A 20802-nucleotide genomic window follows, 5' to 3' on the forward strand; every position below is an offset into this window, starting at 1 on the left:
AATAAACAATAAAAATTACTACTACAGGAAAGGCTAATGCTAATTATGATGACTATGAAGAAAAACCAGCATTACAAAAAAAAGCTAATCCCTAAGTATAATGATTATCCATTATTTAGTTTATTGGCCAAAAATTAACTGTTTTTACATGTGTTTGTATTTATCTATGTGCCACAGAGGTAGAGTGCTTAAAAGAGTATTCCACCCACAAACTGTATTTTTTACATGTCACTTATTCCATATAGTTAGGTATGGCTGAAAGAAAATTTTAACATTATGTTTCATGCAGAATGGAGAGAAAAACGTTTGATATAATACAACCCAATAGTGACCAATACTTACAATGGCAAATGATGTGAAAAACGTCCATAGAAAAATGAAGAAGAAGGAAAAAAACAAACTAGTTGTGCTACCTGTGTTGCAATCCATGTAATCACTGTAGACTTTAGTGTTAACATTTGTAGTTTATTTATTGGAATGTATTCTGTAATGCAAGTAGTAATAAAATACTTTGCATTCGTTATTCTAACAGATGGCATATCACAAACACTTGTAGAAATAAAATGCATTACTACAAATGTTTGTGATGCAACATCAGGAATGACAAATGTAATGCATTTTATTACTAGAAATGTTTGTGATCTGCCACTGGTTGGAGTGACAGAGACATAGCAACTGGATTGGACAGATACATAGACGAATATCCTTATTTTAAGGTGAATAGAGACTTTCAAAATGATCAGTGTACTTTATAAGCAGGAAAGCACATTCCCATGATGCTATGCTTTTGAACTGAAGACAGGACTCTTGGCCAGTGAATGAGGGGGAGGAGGAGAGACAGATCTTCAAAAATTCAAAAGCACAGTATTATGGGAATGTGTTTTCTTGTTTCTTGTGCACTGATAACTCTGGAAGAAAGAAATGTTTGTGTTTTGCATGTTTGAGCACATAAACGCATAATTGACATGTGAATTATGCAACCAGAGTAACGTGAGATTTTTTTCCTTTTTTTCTATGGATGTTTTTAACATTTTTGCTGTTGTACAACATTAGTCACCATTGGGTTCCACTATAACAAACATTTTTTTCTCTTCACTCTGCATAAGAAAAACATGAGATTAAACATTTTTTGGCCATTACTACAAAATACAGGAACTAAGTGAACATAAAAAAATACCATTTTTGAGTGAAGTATTCCTTTAAGTCAACTCCTTACAACAAGAGTAAGAACCCAAGCTCAGACACTGTCTCCTGGAGTCTGTTATTGTCATCTCTGCTCATAATGCAAAGTGACGACGAATCTAATTTGGCCTGGTATGATGGCCTATTGTCTCACATAAGGTTGTTCCCTGATGTTAACTAAGCCCTTTGACCCTAAAATGCATTAATCAGAATTGTAAGCTGATAGATGGGGCATAAAGATTGATTTTGTTTGAAAATAATCAGCTCAAATGAAATTAGCATAATATCAATAATTTATTAAAGTGAATTTAATTTATTCAATCTTCACAATAATATACATTTTAAATGGAACAAGTAAAATATGAATGACACTATTTTGCAATTAGTATGTATACTAATATGAAACTGACTGGTAGCATAAAAAATGCTTAAGCAAAATGGAACTTTATAGAGTTGGGTACACAGTACAAATCAGTTCCCTCTACAGCAGCCTGCAATGAGGACACGTTTCTGTATATGTACCGTATATACTCGCGTATAAGTTGGGTCTTGAATCCTGAAAAATCAATCATAAAATCAGACCCTGGCTTACACACCCATTCAAAATGCGACAGTTATTATTATCATAATTGTTTTTAACATCTTCTTGCTTCCTCCAAACTCGCACCAGTTTCTCAGACACATCGAATTTTGTTGCAGCAACACATTTACCAATTTCTTTCACCACTTCAATGACTTTTAATTTAAAACCAGCTTCATATTTTCTTCTGATCAAATGCTCCATCGTAGATAAGGGATGCCCTTACAATAAAGGTAATGTGACAAATAATTTTCCACATTCAACTTATATGACCAACATTATAAAACACTGGAAATTATTTGGTAAAATCAAGCCCCAACTTATCTGCGGGAGAACTTAAACATGAGTATATACGGTAATTGGAAAAAACAAGAAAAAAAGAAACATTCATATAATCGATGTTAAAACTTACTGGCACTGGAGATGCCCTCTTTCTTCTAACACCAGGAGATTCAGACTTTCCAGAATTTTTTGATGATGAAGATGAAGATGTAATAACAGATGAACTAGAACTGTTGGGGGAAGGACTACGTCGACCACGGTTCTGAAAGGAGGCTGCTGACTGAGCATCGCCTTGACATTCTGTGTCCTGCTTATTTATTTCAGGACCCTCAGCCTTCACAGGAATTGGTTTCACAACCTATTCAGTAAAGTATGAAAAAGCTACAGTTATAACTAAAAATAACAATGATAATGTGGTAAGACAATTCCACATTTCAGAAAAGCTAATTCATTTAGTGTGTTATTAGGACTTTGGGTGCTTGAAGATGTTTAAAAAAAAAACAGAAAATGAGTTATACAAAACGGAAATTCATACACATGTGAGTCAGGACTTACCACTGGTCCTCTCCGGTTTCGCCTCTCTAGCCATTCATGTTTCCAGGCTGGCATACATGTTGCTTTGAGTTTTTCCCTGATCATGCGCTCCTCTGGGCGATCATCCATTTTTGGCAAACCCCGGAGTGTTTCTTTATTTTCCATGTCCCTGCTGTAAAGATAAAACACACACAAAAACATCAGAAATGTGACTTAATTACATTTAACAAGGACAAAGTATGTAATTGAAGTAAGCTGTTCTCTTCTCAACTGCCTCTAAAGATACTCATCATTAATAGAAGTGAGCCACAAAAAACTGTAGTAATTAATCGCAAAACCGAGTGAGAGTATTTGTGAAGTAAACTATGTTCTAGGACTGCAGCTCATTTTAACACGACTTTGAACTAGAAATTCATACAAATGCACATTACATAAGCTGCACGGCTTGGGGTTGTATGCAGTTCAAAAAGAAATAAGGAAAAAGTTAAGAGTATATGAAGCACTGTGATGAGCCAAGAAAGGACAGTGGTAAAGATTATAGTGTGAGTCAGCAGCTATGAAACTCCTGATTAAAGTTGGACTGCACACTTTACCTTGGCAGACAGAACTTACATAATCTCCAGAGTTTGAAAAAACAAGAGACAGAGAAGAACTAGACTTCAGAAAAATTCATTTATAAACTTATTTCAAATTCCTTTTTGTTATTTATATGTTATTAGTGTGCTTGAGGCGTACTGTTTTTTGGGAATCTTTTAATTTAAGATTATGTCTGAATGGGCATCTGAATATTAACTTTATTATCCACATATATAACACATTACAAATACATAAACAAAGACTCTGAGAGGTATCATTTATATGTTTACAGATTTAATGTATAAAAACATTAGATCTACTGGAGATGGATAGATGGAAATCTGTTGGACTGGTATAACAGCAGACCAAACTGAAAATGAACAGATTCACTGTGATTCAATAGACCATTACAAAAATGAAATCAAGAATTAATCATATGTAATTTTATACAACGCATTCATGAGGGGTGTTTATTGTTTAGCAAAAAGAGAAAAGGCAAGCAAATGAATTCTACCTGATTTGACTTCAGATTAGAAAATATCTGTTGGGAGTGAAAACTTATAATCAAAGAGGTTCATACTAACTGAATCTGGTAATCTGATTATAATTGTACCTTTTTTTTTTAATATAAACACAACAATTTAACTCAATATTAAGAATAGTTTTAAAGATTAATCAGGGTTTCCTGATAGAAAAGAATAGTATGTTATGGGCTTGCATCTGTGGTTCATTCCACATACTGGTTCTGTAAGAGGAGCACAGATGGACTCTCTTCGCTGGATGCTCAAACAATCTGAGCTGGGATGTACATAAAAGCTAATGACAACTGGTCAAGATCCACATGCAGATAGAGTACAGCCTTCACTAACCTCTCTGAAGTATTATTGCTACTGCACTCATCTGGTAGTCAGTCCCTTAAAACCCTACTAATGAACTAATGAAGCCTACTTTTCTGAAAGGGGACTATGACCTTATATTTGGAAATTAGATTTTCATCCACACCACTTCACACTCTCCTGCAAATTGCTTCAGTACACACCAGAGATCACAGTCAGACAAATGCCCAAAAAGAAAATGCTAGCCTTAGGTCAACAAATTCTTTTACATTTACCGTATATAGCACTTTTCTCACTACTCAAAGTGTTTCCAAACAGGGAGGACCCAGGAAGTGAATAAAATATTCTGCATGCCTTGGCTGCACCTTCATATTTATTTAACCTCAGCTTTAACTTGAACATACAGAACACAGTGAACTTCTGACTTATTAATTTGTTTTCTGTCGTACAACACTGGTTTCTCTTCAACACAATTTCATGATGTAATACTATAGACAACAGAATTTTCACTAGATCAGAACTCACCACCTGGTAACATGTAACAGACTAGGAGCAGGCTTACAGATGTCTTAAATACAGCATCATCTGCCCTACTAGCAGAGCAAACTCAACTGCAATAAAACCAAATATTTTAACTTTAAGCCGAGTGAAAAATAACGTTCATTACTTCAACATAAAGAGGCAGCAAGTTATTTATCTAGTTTATTGGTAATGGAAATAATTTGTGCCATACCATTTTACTCTGAAGCAGTACAGTGTACTCAGTACGCATGGATAAATCAAAAAATAATTATAATGCATCATGAGCAAGAGTAATGCCTAATATTATTTAAAGCTTAGATAAGCCTTAAAACTGTACAATGCAGTTTATAATGTTAGCCATTTTTGAGATATAAACTAACATGAAGTGCCATTTCAGCCAAAAACTGAAAGAAATGCCTGGGCAAAAATTCTTCTGTAAAATATAATACTTATTACTTGGCTACTTTATCCAAAGCAACACACATCTGAGATTACTTGGCCGACACACTAAAAACATTTAAGATATATAAGAAATGCCACCAATTGTTTTTCCAGTTGGAACACAGGCAGGTGAAATGACTTGCTTATAGTTACACAGTGTCAGTAGCAGGATTACATCCCACAGCCTCAGGATTTGAAGTACAAATTCCAAAGCCATAACCACTACGCCATGTGGCCTGCCTAATTCCTCACAGACAAAAATGTTCACACTGTTTTTTATATATGTTACATTTTCAGGTTAAGTATGTTTTCCTTATAAATGGTAAAATAAAAATGAAAATCTGCATTAATACAACATTCAGCACCACATAGCTACAAGTGATCCATAGCTGCTTTATAACATGCCATATAAACTGCAATCTTCCCTTTTTTCTTTTTACCGTATTCACCCATCTAATTAACTTTGATGATCCCTGTTAATCCAGCTGTTGGGTCAAGGTAAAATGCCCCTAGCCTGGCATCTGATGCAAAGCAGCAATCAGCCCTGGGTTGTAATCCATCACAGATTCTTTATTAAAACATTTTAGAAAAATGGTGCAATTTCAAAAGTTACCACTAGATGCTGCAATGTAGCAACATGAAATACATGTGTAGGTAGGTTTAAGAGAGAATTCCCACGGTTGGAACAGAACATATTATTCTCTCAACTCTTTAATCATGTTTAAAATCTTGGGGGCTTGAGCATATGTCGAAAGCTGTGAATGCAGGTTTGTAACAATCCCTAGACAGAGTGCCAGTCCATTATATGGCCCACGGCATACACCCACAATCACACTCACACAAGGCCAATCTGGAGCTGCCAATAAAAAAAAATTGGCACTTCTTTAGGAGGGTGATGATTAAAATGTTTAATTATAATGGCTATCATGAAAACATTACTGGTATTACATTTCAGATCTCAACATAAGAGCTTGAAAGCTTTGCATTCAATTTTTAAAAATCACAGCCTCCATCATTGAGTCCTTCAAAGTGCAAGACAGGACCCGCATCTTGACTGGAAAATATGCTCTCTCTCAGATATTTACACACACTAAAATGAATATCTTTCAAAATGTTCATGGAAATCTGATTACCTAGACAAAACATGATAATGAACATAGGATTTTATTAAGCAACTGTATTCAAAAACAAACTGATTTCACTATCATATAGGCAGACAAGCAGTGTGGCACAGTGGTAAAGGCTTTGGACTTCAAACCCTGAGGTTGTGGGTTCAAATCCTGCTACTGCCCCTGAGCAAGTTACTTCACCCACCTGTGTTCCAATTAGAAAAATAAATGTGATCAATTGTATCTAAAATGTTGTCAACAAAATGAATAAATGTAAATAAATACAGGTATGGAATTGCATTTGTTGTTCAGTCTTACTTTATATTATATTATTTTAGACATTAGCCAAGAAACATAAAAAAAAGAGGAAGGAAAAAGGCATTTTCACCCCCAGATAAATTCAGGCAACATTTTTTTTTTTGCTTACAAAATTTCTACTTAGGAAAACTGATCTGTAAAACTGACCTAATAGTGGATGATGAAACTGGAAGATTTCTGTCAACAGAGATCAGGACGATTACAAGACTTCAAATCTAGCTTTTCCAAAAAATGATATGTCCCATTAGCACCCTCTATTGGTCTGGCAGTCGTTTTCAGGTCCAAGTTAAGAGTTTGTATTAATTTTACTTCCTGAATGCAAATGGATCTAAATGTATGATAGTTAATGAACCTGATTTGGCACCTGTGTCATTTGTTACTTACTAAGGAATACTTACTACAAAAATAAATACATACATAAATAAAAGTACTATCAAATGTGACAAAAAATAAATATTAACAACATGAAATGTGAGTATAAATAATTGAATGTTTTTGTTGCTTATTTCATTATGTATTATTTAATTTTTTCTTCATCTAGCTATTTCAGTGACATGCTCACAACATGAAATAAGCCCAGAAATGAAAACTCTCACTTTTACTAATAAATGTTCTTGGGGGATGGGTTGGGGGAAGGCAATGGGGAGGAGCTTTAGCAAGTTCTGTTTTTTGATTGGCAAACCATCTGCCAGAGTTACTTGGGAATCCTGTGGCTCCACAGTGCATGCTCCAAGTTGTGACTGTGTATGTCGGACTGGAGTGCAAGCAAAAGTTGACTTCAATTCAAGAAACTCCAAATTCGTCATTAGGAGTTTGCATCTGAAGTGTCTGCTGCAAACGCGGCACTTAATGGCTGAAGGTTTACGGTTTTACTGACTATTCACCAATCAGAAAACAGTACTTGTTAGAGCCCTTCCTGTGAACTTTGTCGAGTGATAGTGGCAATTTTCATTTCAGGGCTTACTTCATGTTGCATGTCACTGAACTATATTAATGAATAATTAATTAATTACTTTAAGAAATAAGCAATAAAAATATATTTAATGATGCAGTTAACTACTTATACTCACATTTTATGTTATTATTTAATTAGAGTCACATTTTGCAGTACTTTATTTTATATTTATTAAATATATATTTGTTTATTTTTTTCAGGAATATTCTTCCATAGGTAATAGACTAAATCATTTTTAGCTACAATCCTTTACTTTTGAGCCTTCCAGCACACTATGTCCGATAATCTTGTGCTATTCAGTGGCATTCTGGTGTGGTGTGGTGTGGTGGGAGTGACATAAGTGTATGTTCTGGAGTAAAACACTTTTCTGCTGCTGCATGGATGGCACATGTTCTTACTTAATTTACTTTTAAGAAAAGGGACGGGGTGGTAAATGACAGCTATTTGTTGGCATTAACTGGGCGAACAGCAGGGTTTCTTTATTAGGGTGGCAAAGTGGTAGCACTGCTGCCTTGAAGTAAGGAGACTAGGGTTCATGTCTCAGGATTAGCTGAATAGCCCAAAGGGACCAGGAGCTTGAGCCTATCCCAGCTTTAGGCTGCAAACGCCCACCTCTCTGTGACCCTGGTCTGGACTATGTAAGTTAGAAAATAACGTCACGAAAAAAGCAGGCTTTAATTACCGTAATTTGTGCATAATCAAAAACATTACCTGTTTGGATATTGTCCTTAAGTGTTCAATGATTTAACAATCCAGGATCATTTTTTATGCAGCATATCTAACGGAAAAACTATGTTAATATTTGCCAGTTGGTCGTTGGCCTAAATAAAAAATTGTGCAATTTAATGATTGTGTGAAGCAGTCTGCTTAAAAAATTCTAAAGAGGGATCTAACATTAGACTGTACAATTCTGCATTCAGCTGCTAAATTCCTTGACTCCATAGCGGATTTCCACTTTATTTACTTCATAAGTCTATCTATTGATACATTCTCAGATCTAATAACACCAATTTATTGTTACACAGGGGGTGACGCCTATCCTAGCAGCACTGGGTGCAAGGCAAGAATCAACTTTAGATGGAGTGACTGCCCATCACAGTGGAATACACAACAATATAATTGTTCTATTTTTTGCAAGATCCATCTGTTATAAAGGTACTGTAACTTTTTTTTATTGCTCATTCAATTGTGCTCATGCATGTAACTATGTTAAATCTTAAAAGAGCTCTATACATATTTTCTGTTCTTTCGCAAGAGAAATACATAAGGACTGTAGTGACATTTTTGATGCTGCTTCCTTTTTTTTTTTCTAATAAGAATCTTCATAAAAAAATCTTCAGTTTAAAATACCAATCCATAACATGGAAAAGGAAAGTCCCCAGTTTAAGACACTTGCTTATTTGTAGCCCTTACTGTGAAACCAAACAGCATGCAGTTGTAGTTATGTTAAATTATTTATTGTAAAGACACGCCTAATTCCAGATGCAAACAGTCAAAGTGAGATGCTGCCACAGCAGTGTAAAAATGATCCATCACCAAGCTGTGTATCTCAATCACAACAAGTGCTGTGCTGCAATCCTAGCAATATACCAGCCAACAGAAATGTCTCAGCTGACTGTGGTGTGATACATTATAATTTTTGCAGTTATACTGTAATTTATTCTTCACAGCCCTCTTTCCACCCACCAGCAGATGTTAACTCTCTGCTTCCCGATTTGAACTTTTCTCAACTCTGCCATACTTGAATATTTGTCTGGATTCTCACGTTAAATTTAAGAATGCCCCTCGTCTGTCCGTACCACAGGAGTTAAAACAGGAATATAAGATTGCTCAGAAGCAAACAAAAAAAAAAAAAAAATCAGGCTGTATATGAAATGAGTTACAAATAATGAAGAATCGGCCATCAAAATCACAACAAAACATCCTTCAAGGCCATAAATGGAAATGTCCTTCACAATATTATGTATGTAGTAGCATAAAATGTATCGGCATAGCCTGGTTTCTTGATAAAAATGTAACCCACTATACTGTGTAGCAATTAAAATTTTTGAAGTTTGTAACTAATTCAACATTACAATCATTAAGGCATAATTCACAATTTCAAATACTTTCGGCGGCATAACCAACTGCCTGATTTTTATACATTTTGGCTTCAAGTTCAGTTTCAGCTTCTCCCTTAACAAGTCAAAAATAAACAACCAAACAAACAAATAAATATAAAACAGGCTGTCCTAAAAATGTAAAATAAACATTGCTATGTTTTCGGAATGCTGTCAACTATACAGTAGAAAGGTCTTTATATAAAATAAGAAATTTTTGTGTGTTTGTTTAAAAAATGCCAGTGATAAAAGACCCATAGTCTTTAAACGCTTAGTAAAGATTTAGATGAACAGTATTAAGGGATGAATGAAGGACGCATAACTGATTGGCATTTATTTTTACAACTTATCATAATAAAACAATCTCATTACTACAATTCAGAAATGAGGCAGTCAATCAGAATTTCCAGCCACAAACACTTGACCACTTTAGAATCACCAAATATCACATCCAGCAAGTCTTTGGGAAGTGGAAGGACAACCAGAGTAAACAGAGAAAAAAAAATCATGCAGAAATGGATAAAACATGAAGTCTCCACAGAGACAGTGATCGGGTGTGAGGCATCATCGCTGCACCATTTTTCTGTTCCATTTTATAACTTTTCATTATGATTAAATATAGTTGTGGGCAACATTTAAAGCATGCACTGTGACGGTCCATCTTGACACAATCATTTTGGCCAATCTGACCTGTGACAATGTAAGTAGGCATCACCAAAGAGGTAATTTTACTGTTAAATTAGTCTCACTCTTAATTATTGTACATGACTATGTGCTTTCTGTGTATTCCGGCACTAGTGAGATTGGCGACATTTTTCATAATGACTATAAACTGAGTTGTACATTAAAAATTGTTTTGTCGATACCCATTTGCAACAATGGGTAACATGATAGCACACTGTTTAGTATAGCTGCTTCATGACTAATCATTCTGAGTTTGAATCTCTCACCAGATCTTTGTCCGTGTGAAGTTTGAACATCTTCCCTGCGTTTTTTTTGGGTCTTCCTGTGCGTTTGAGGCCCACAATCCCATAAGGTACACACATTAGGTTAAGGTTAGGTTAGGTTAAGTAGCAACTTTACATTGGCCTGAAAGTTGGTGTGGATGTTTGCATGAGTAGGTCTTGCAGTGGACTAGAAACCTGTCCTGGGTAGGCTTCCACCTACTGGTAATGTCCAGTGCTGCCAGGACAGGCTCTGCTACCCACAACTTTTAATTAGAATAAGTTTGACAAAGTTAGCAACAAGACAATGCACTAAAACAAGCTTAATAATTCCACTGTCAGTTGATTCAGTGAAACATAAACCAAGCCACCTTTAAAAGTGGATAGCAGTGGAAAATTATACGTCTATCAAGAATAAAAAAAAGAAATGCAACAACAGCATCATAAGAAAGGAAAATGCTTGATGACACAATGTTGAAATCGAGTCAGAAAAGCAGAAATCTCTTACCAAAAGCACTCTTCGGCAGCAAATGACACACAAGGATGACATGCATTATCCACAAATACGGTCCCATCGTAGAATTGTAAAGTTGCTGATGAAGAAAACATTTTTTGCAACCACAGTGCCAAATATTCAGTACTTTCTAATTGATTTGAGTGACATTTGTACAATTTTTGTAATGTGCTCACGGAAGCAACAAACTAAAAGGAAGCAGCAGTTTCCTGTTAAACGCAGACAAATAAGCGAGCAGGTGTAATGTGTCTATTTCTTAAACTTCAAAATAAAAAGCAACACCAGCTTTTTTTTTTCTGTGGCTGTGGAGAGTTGCTTAGCCCCAGAAGACAGCTTGGTCATAACGACAAGCTGCAGTACAACAACGGCTTTTTTGTTTCTTCCCTGCTTTCAGTCGTCTAGTTCATCTTCTGCAATTATGACAAAACATAAAGGCAGAGAGAAGGGGTGGTATCATTAACATTGAAATAAAAGGAAGGAAGGGCCGACTGTGCCTGTCACATGACAGCCTTCAGGAAGACGGTTTATATACTTGGATACGTCAATCCGCTCACGAAAGGAGATGCATTTGTTAAAGAGAAATCCCCCAGACAGTCTCTAGGAAATAAAGTCAAATCAGATATGAAGTGCACCGAAAATCACAGAGGATACCAAAGAATATCAATGCTTCCTCTAGTTCATACAACACATTATCAAGTTTTAATAAAGTGTGTCCAAAATCTGAAATCATTAAAAGGGAATGCAGTTTTTTTTTATTATTATGACCAATCATAGCTCCTATTCAAATCTTTTACAAGAAGATTTGTAACTAGACGGAACCAAGTGCTTTACAACTTGATTAGAAATGACACCCTAAGGCAGTGGTTCCCAAACTCAGTCCTGGGGACCCACTGTGGCTGCTGGTTTTTGTTCCAACCAACTTCCATTTTTCATTAGACTCTTAGCCTAATTAAGTGAGTCATTATTTCCCAGTTTCTGTGTTTGGGAGTCAATGTAGAAATTACAAACTAAGTTTGGTAGATTTTTTTCAACCTAATTTTCATTCTGCTTTTCCAGGTGTTCTGGTTATTTAATTGATTATTTACTAAATTACTGGGTCTGACACTGAAGCCATTGAAGCTTTCATCTTCCTCTGTGTCTGCTGTGCTGGTTGTTAATTGTCACTATTAGGTTTAAATGAAGGGAGCAAACTACACAGGAAAAGGGGAAAATAATAGGAAAGCAACAAAAGAGAGTTAAGCATTTATAGCTTTAGAAAAAAATATAAATATTTCTAAATGTCTTATAAATGTAAAAACAAACATACTGTTGTGTTTTTCTGAATGCAGAATAAGAGAAAAGTAAAAAAAAAGACCAACTAATTAAATGAGATCAGTTGTTATCGATTATTATCACTGATTGTGAATCTGGTTTGAACAAAACCTGCAGCAGCAGTGGGTCCCCAGGACAGGGTTTGGGAACCACTGCCCTAAGGGATCCCCAAGGTTCAATACCATTATTCTGGACATACTTGGTAAGTATCAACCCATACACTATGCCTGTTCAAAAATAATACTCACTGTGATAAGTCTTAGGTTCACACATCATTAACTTTCAGCACTGGCTAAACACTGTTTCAATGTTTTACTTAACATAAACTGACGCCATTCCCCAGACTAATTTCTGCTCTGGGGACAACACTGTCTGGAAGGGCTCAGGTTTCCTGGGACTCTGAATTGAATAATGGAGGTAGCAGAATATTCTGTTATTCTGCTTTATACATGTCTCCCCAAAGTCTGAGAATACAAGTTTTCTGTTATTATTTAGCTATTTGACTTATGATGCATTCGCATGCTACAAGTTGCACATTCTTTGCTCACATAGTAAATGAAGTGAAAATGACCACTAAAATTGCAGTTTTCTATTTATTCATTATTCTTAATTCTATACAAATAGTCTAAATAAGTAAAACGAAATAAGTAAAACTTACCAACATAGTTTGCGTATATATATGATTCTTATAGTTTTAATTTAAATATTCAACCCTACACCATTTTTCAAAACAGTTTTATCCATAACGGTCACAGCTCAAGTCTGTTCCAGTTGCAAGAAAAAAAAGCCTAGATGGGAGACCAGACTTTTGAAGCAAATACAATTATGTTTAAAATATGCAGTAATAAATATTTTAAAATAATAGCAATCCCCATTTTCAAAAAAATAAACCAATTTTTAAAAAAAAAAAAATCTACCTATGGAAACCTTCTTACTTCATTTTCCACATACAGTATCTTTGCAATGCCTGCTTTCTTCAGACCCAAGCTAGTTAAGGAACTGGAATCTACCCTGGCAGAAATGTGCACAATACAGGGCTGGAGAATTCTCAGTCCATTATAGAGTACTGTACACTCACTCAAACAACCAACTTGACTCACAATCAGCATAATAGAATATCTTAGGTCTGTGGGGAAAAAATGATCTAAATAACACTAAATAACACATTAGAAATGACACCTCACAGACTTTAACCTCTAGACCTGAAAATGTAACATAATATAATCTTCACAAGTTTATTTAACCCAGTTCACAGTCAAGAGAGGTGTAATCATACCCTAGTTGGGCTCACTCATACACACACACACACACACACACACACACAGAGCCAATTTAGAGCGACATACTTGCAAGTCTTTGGGGAAGTAGGAAGTAAACCCACGCAGACACTGTTAAGAATGTGTCAGCTCCATGCAACTATGAGAGGCCATGGCATTCAAACTCAGGACAATGGATCTGTGAGGCAAAAGTGATAAACCACTGTGCCACCATTGGAAAAATATGCAAACATGTATTAAAAATGTAATAATTTGCACACTTCAATGAGGAAGATGAAAGAGATTTTTAGATATTATAAGGCAGAGAGGTGGAACAAAAATGAATGACACAGCTTTTGTGGCAATATAAATATAATTAGTAAAAAAATGCCTTCTTGGATAAACATGTGTGAACCATAAATTAGAACATTTTTATTGACTAAGAAATAAAAATAATCCTGTATGGAAATATGATACATATTATGCATTTAAGGCATCATTCATTTCACATTGCCAAAATGAGTATGATGGCTTCCCTAAACTTGCAGAATAGCATTCTCAATTAAGTTAATAAGACGATGTGTGGACTGAAGTATTCATATATTTATATAAATTGTGGCAGTTATATTCCTTTAATGTAGTGTCTTAATACATAAACAGCAATTATTGTCTCTTTTAGAATATCATTTCTGTTTGGCTGCTGGTTAAGGAAAAGTATACTACAAACAATTCTGCACCATAAAATGCAAGTCATTTAAAAGTAAGGCAAAAAAAAAAAAAAAATCACAGCAGTGATTGGTTACTAATAACAAAACATAATGGAATGAAAACAGCAGCCATTGTGGCTGTCCATGATCTGACTTTGACAAAACCTTTTGTAGACTCTTTATCAAGTGACTCTTTAAGATGAGGGATTACTTTTTTGAAATATAAAATATGTTGTTAAATGTAAGCATGAAGTAAATTTAAATGTAGCACGTAAATACTGGGTACTACCAATAGAACTGACATTTTAAATAATAGCTGTAATTGAATAGCATACATCTTTTTGATGCATCCAACTTGTAGTGACTAGGCTTTGTGTGGTCAAGAGGCCTACATGCTTCATTAGCTAACAAAGCAAGTCATTAAATTCTGAAAACACAATCTGCCCCATACAACATACACATTATGCACACAGGTGACACACAAAGCTTGTCCATGGAGCCAAATCCCAGGCTCTGAAGGTAAATATTAAGTCAGGCATTACTGATAACAGCATTACAAATACATTTAAGAAAAGCTTTCTTTAATTGGTATATGCTCATGTGCAAATGTAATAGTAGTTTTTTTGACCATTCAACACAGCATGGTAAAATGACTGAGTTATGGCAATACATGCATGATTTTCTCTAAAATGCTAGGAAAAGGAGTCAATTTCGCTTATTGTCACCAAAGACTAACAGCACGGCAACACATATATACGTCACAATCTAGCCTCTTACTGTTGACAGAGCTGTTAAGTGTTTGTGATATACACAGGTCTCTCTAACAGCAAGCAGTAAAATGACGAACTGCATAAGGTGAGATTACAATAGGCCACCAATCGGATGCTAAAGGTGACTATTGAAAGATACAGTTTGAAAGATGAAAAATATAACAGGCAGTGTCCTGAATCAGAATTAGTTAAACTATTACATGCAAGTTCACTTTAAATGTGACAGAAAATTGAGAAAAACAACAAGAGCAAAAAAAAAAAAAAAAAAGAAGCACCAGTATTTTAATTTCTTCACCCCTGAATAAATGGGAATGTTTATATACAGTAATAAGCAGCGCAGAATACATCATACAAACAAGAAACTAATTTGCTCTTACCTCTCTGATGATTCAATTATCTAGAGGGTACAAATGGCTCAAAACTCATCACAACTTAAAAAATATATATTAAGACATTAGAAAACATCAAAGCTTGTTTAGTAAGATTACAGGTGCTGGTCATAAAATTAGAATATGACAAAGTTGATTTATTTCAGAAATTCCATTCAAAAAGTGAAACTTGTATATTAGATTCATTCATTACACAGAGACTGATGTATTTCAAATGTTTATTTCTTTTAATTTTGATGATTATAACTGACAACTAATGAAAGTCCCAAATTCAGTATCTCGGAAAATTAGAATATCAATTAAGACCAATGGAAAAAAAGTATTTTTAGAAATGTTGGCCAACTGAAAGGTATGAACATGAAAAGTATGAGCATGTACAGCACTCAATATTTAGTTGGGGCTCCTTTGGCCTGGATTACTGCAGCAATGCGGTGTGACATGGAGTCCATCAGTCTGTGGCACTGCTCAAGTGTAATGAGAGCCCATTTTGCTCTGATAGTGACCTTCAGCTCTTCTGAATTGTTGGGTCTGGCATATTGCATCTTCCTCTTCACAATACATGGATTCTGTGCCTCTCCTCTCTTCCTCCAGACTCTGGGACCTTGATTTCCAAAGGAAATGCAAAATTTACTTTCATCAGAGAACATAACTTTGGACCACTCAGCAGCAGTCCAGTCCTTTCTGTCTTTAGCCCAGGCGAGACACTTCTGACGCTGTCTCTTGTTCAAGAGTGGCTTGACACAAGGAATGCGACAGCTGAAACCCATGTCTTGCATACGTCTGTGCGTGGTGGTTCTTGAAGCACTGACTCCAGCTGCAGTCCACTCTTTGTGAATCTCCCCCACAGTTTTGAATGGGTTTTGTTTCACAATCTTCTCCAGGCTGCGGTTATCCCTATTGCTTGTACACTTTTTTCTACCACATCTTGTCCTTCCCTTCACCTCTCTATTAATGTGCTTGGACACAGAGCTCTGTGAACAGCCAGCCTCTTTAGCAATGACATTTTGTGTCTTGCCCTCCTTGTGCAAGGTGTCAATGGTCGTCTTTTGGACAACTGTCAAGTCAGCAGTCTTCCCCATGATTGTGTAGCCTACAGAACTAGACTGAGAGATCATTTAAAGGCTTTTGCAGGTGTTTTGAGTTAATTAGCTGATTAGAGTGTGGCACCAGGTGTCTTCAATATTGAACCTTTTCACAATATTCTAATTTTCCGAGATACTGAATTTGGGATTTTCAATAGTTGTCAGTTATAATCATCAAAATTAAAAGAAATAAACATTTGAAATGCATCAGTCTGTGTGTAATGAATGAATCTAGTATACAAGTTTCACTTTTTGAATGGAATTACTGAAATAAATCAACTTTGTCATGATATTCTAATTTTATGACAAGCACCTGCATATCAACACTAGCAAGTACTGGTCTATTGAATCATACAAAGTTCAATCGTTCAATTGTGATCTAAACACAATATCCAAGACCGCTCTACAACCACTATTATCATCAATCAAAATGAGTATGACTTCTAAGTTGTTGTATTTAAATATTCTGCTTAGTAGAAACTGAGATATAGCTGTCAGCAATTCATTGCTCACAGCACAGTAAAAGATCTTAAGTACTGTATTTACATTTTTCTGTAGTTCTTAAAGCCGATTGCCTTCTTTCGGTGTAATCCAATCCTTTAATTATCCAGTTTTATTAAGTGCATATGGTTTTCATAGTCATCTGAATGAGACTGGTTATATAGATGCTTGAAGAGCTAGACAATTATATGTAAATCATGTATTTGAATGTAAGATTTTGTGTTTAATCATCTTCACAGCCATTGTCATGTTTGTATATTCCTTTGAAATTCAGTTTAGTGCATTTCTTCATTTACTCGCAAAAAGCATTTGTAAGCAGCTACTGTCCTATACAGTGTGTAACCATTTGAATTTACACCTTCATTATCAGGGGGCATAGCTTTAGTATTCTCTGAGCAGTTCCGTTTTATTTCACATAACGCTGCTTATGAAACTATCCATGTTAATTTAAGTGGAAGTAAATTAATGAAAAGGGCAGATCTTTTTGGGCACTGTAGCTCATTAATCTATTTATTTTTGTGATTCTACCAGACAAGTCAAATTTGAGATATAAAGACAAACTGAGAAAGCCAGTATTCAACCTAAAAATAAACTACACCAGTTACTCTGTGTATATACACAGCAGGGTGAACCATTGACCGCTTTCTCTGTCAGCTGCCAGGGCTATTTCAAATGCTGCAGCAACGATCCACTGTATTGCTTTACGTACATAAGGGTCACTGTGACAGAGAACAAAGTAAACCTCAGCTGGATTTCCCCATCCTTTTCCTGGAAAGATCTCAGACAATCTGGCAGAGATGCAATGCTCCATAATCCACCATGCATTGCAAATTATAGATGAGAAATTAAATTTATGATTTAAACAACCTGACTATGGTAACGCTGTAGATGTTTAATAGATGAGCACTGAGAATGTCTATTTCCTTAAAATCCTGCCGGTGACCCTGTATTTGAATAAGAAATTCCAGACAATGAACAAATGCTTGAGTTATGTAAATTTAATATGTTGAGCAAACTCAATAGCTAAGCAGCCCATAATGCCGCCAATACTCCATAAGAGAAGCATATTGTGTGAAGGATGGCCGGCATCCGTATCTGGTCAGGATGACATTAGGATTGCTTACTTAGGGCTTTTCTCCCCTCGGACGCAGGATGGCAGTGAGCCCAGGCTCAGATCCCCACATGAGTGCCCACAGGGCTTTTCGGGTATTGTAGTTCAAGAGGACAGCCCTGTTGGGTCCCATGGAGGCCATCAGGGGGAGCTGCAAGACTGGGGAGTTTCTACATCATGGGGTTTGTACCGCACCCTGAAGTGCTTATAAACAACATGTGCAAAAGAACTGGGCAGCAAAAATAAAAAGGAACTGCCTACCTGCTTGGGGATCTGGAGCACCCCTTGGTGTTTGCAGTTATATTTGACTATTTAAAGATGCACTTGCTACTTCCTATAGCAACTTCTGAACACTGAACACTAACCCATGGCACCTTTCAAATAAGCAGCTAGGGTACAACCATTTACCTGTGTTTTTAAGTGGAATATACTAAGGATTAGCAATTCGCCCTGGGCCACACAAAGTGTGACCATTAGAGACTGAACCGTCAACCTAACCCTAAAGCTGCAAACTCATGCAGAAGGCTATGAAAAAAAGGCTCAATTGGCACATTTTGGTGATTTTCCTCTTATGATTTTATTTTATTCCACTTTGCCTTATTCATGTTCAAGCATGCCAAATGTGTACTGCTCTGTCCTAATCATGCTATTAAAACCAAATGCATTACTGTATACCTAACAAGACATGTTCAGCATACATGTTTAAAACCGTGGACTCTAAAAAGGTGCAATAAAAAATATCACCTACGAAATGGTCAGGCTCATATTTTCAAGTAATGGGAATATTTGGATATAAGATTTTATACTGCCATAGGTCAGCACCTACTATATCTGCAACTATTAATCAGTAAATGTTAACTACAACACTTAAAGGGTTTTTTGCTTGTCCTACAATAGTCTTAAGATGCACCCCACCATACAATCTCACCCATAAATGACTTTACATATATTATAAATGCAACCTGTTCCTCCCTGTGTTAACAAACGTTTTTTGTAAATAGAGACTTGGGTACACCTTTTTCTCCCTCATACATTACTAGAAACATCCATCCATTGTCTAACGCACTTAGTGGAATTAACAAACACTTAAACTTAATTTTCAGTTATTTCAAATTTCGAAATACAGGAAGTCACAACATATTAATGTGTGACCTAATATATAAGCATATTATATTTAAGACATTAAAAGATAAAAGAAATAGATCTTTATTTTTGTTTTTTACACAGATCACATCTTAAAAAAACAAAAAAACGAACACTGTTGTGCATTTTAGGCTGTCTTGAATTTGATTTTTAATGAGGTTTACAAAATACTTTAGATTAAAAGATTTTAAAAATGGGAGGAATTCCCTTCAAAGGGAAAGGTCTCAAATGATCAGATACCAAACCTGCTTAATCCACTTCTGGGATGTGGAGGCCCCAGAGAACAAGGTAGGACCTAACATTAGAACGCACTGTGGGCCTTCCTATATTTTTGTCTGTACGAGAAATGGAGCAGAATTGATGAAAAAGGGTCAGTAACAAGGTTTGCGAATTAAACTTTTCCATTGCTCATTGGCCAGTACACGGCAGCACACACTTCGGCAAACACCAACCCTTAGTTTCACTGGGCCAGTGTAAAGTTGTCAACTAACCTAACTTGTGTATCTTTGGGATGTGAGAGAGGGAAAAAAAGGAGCACCTGAAGAAAAGCCATAGAGACATGGAAAGAACATCGAAAGTTCATACAGTTTGCGGCTTGGCTGAGATTTGAACCCAGGACTCCAGAATTGTGAAGAACAGGGCTAACCACTGTGACGACTCTAAGAAAAAAAAACTCCTGGTATTCTGATACCACTCACATCACTTTGCGAATATGTAGACAGTATTTAAAAATGATGTAAACCATTGTAACAGCACAAAAATGTGACAGCTGGTCAGTTAAGTATTTATAAGCAAGTTTAAGCAAACCATTAACACATCAGTATTCATAAATTATTATATCCAGCTTAAAACGATTTTTTCTGAAGGAGTACAATTCTGTAGCGATAATTCATACAATGACGCAGATTGTTTTACATCTGGCTAAAAATCATTTATAAAATTTTAAAATGTCATTAGTACACTGTTTTTTGTGCGTTATGCCGACAGTGAAAGACAGGCAACTTAATAAGTTATAAGGAAAAAGGCCAAGATAATTCTGAAACTAGTCTAGAGGGACAAATGGTAGTGGCTGTTTTTCACTCAAACCAATTTCTTAACCAGGGAACAACAGGTGGCATATCTCTGGCCTGTTTTCAAAAGTGTAACAATATACAAAATGTATGTTAATGCATATTTCGGCAACAATGAGTAATGCTAAGGATTTTTATACAGATTAACCTAACCTAATGTTTTTTTTTTTCCTGAGAATTTTTAAATTAACTCAATACTTATAAACAGACACGGATGAAAAATCAATATTGTGTCTCCATGGAGAACAGCTTGTGGTTTTCAAGTATCCATTTTAAAATATGTGCAAACAAGTTTAAGAGAACAACTTATTGACTTTATTTTCTAGAGAATAAAACTTGCCCTATTGAGTATTTCTAAATCTCCAGACTTAAGTGCAGCAAGAATCCAATTTATTACACTGCTTCAAGAATTCATGATGCTGTAAGGCAAAGGTAATGTGCAAAGAAAATCTCATGATACATTTATTAGGTGAACGGAAGAAGAGAACAGGCTATAAGCAGTGCTGGTAAAATGAAGACTCTGTCTATACATGAGCTTCACGATAATGAAAGGGACTACTTCTGTCCTTC

The 20802-nt window shown here is 35.6% G+C and overlaps 1 protein-coding gene across 2 annotated transcripts in view; it reads right to left on the reverse strand.

Moving 5' to 3' along the window:
• map3k1 (mitogen-activated protein kinase kinase kinase 1, E3 ubiquitin protein ligase) overlaps window positions 1–20802 on the reverse strand; it is a 122431-nt gene that overhangs the window by 44106 nt on the left and 57523 nt on the right. Inside the window, exons 1-3 of one of the 2 annotated variants that reach the window (XM_039758754.1) lie at window positions 10887–11288; window positions 2600–2750; window positions 2175–2402 (exon numbers count right to left, since the gene is read on the reverse strand). In XM_039758754.1, the coding sequence (XP_039614688.1) occupies window positions 2175–2402; window positions 2600–2750; window positions 10887–10987 (480 nt within the window). In that variant the 5' untranslated portion in view covers window positions 10988–11288. Of the gene's footprint in view, window positions 1–2174; window positions 2403–2599; window positions 2751–10886; window positions 11289–20802 lie in introns of those variants that run through there. The other variant, XM_039758753.1, reaches the window with a different exon arrangement.

This window comes from Polypterus senegalus, chromosome 7 (assembly GCF_016835505.1).
Source record: "Polypterus senegalus isolate Bchr_013 chromosome 7, ASM1683550v1, whole genome shotgun sequence".
NCBI lineage: Eukaryota > Metazoa > Chordata > Cladistia > Polypteriformes > Polypteridae > Polypterus > Polypterus senegalus.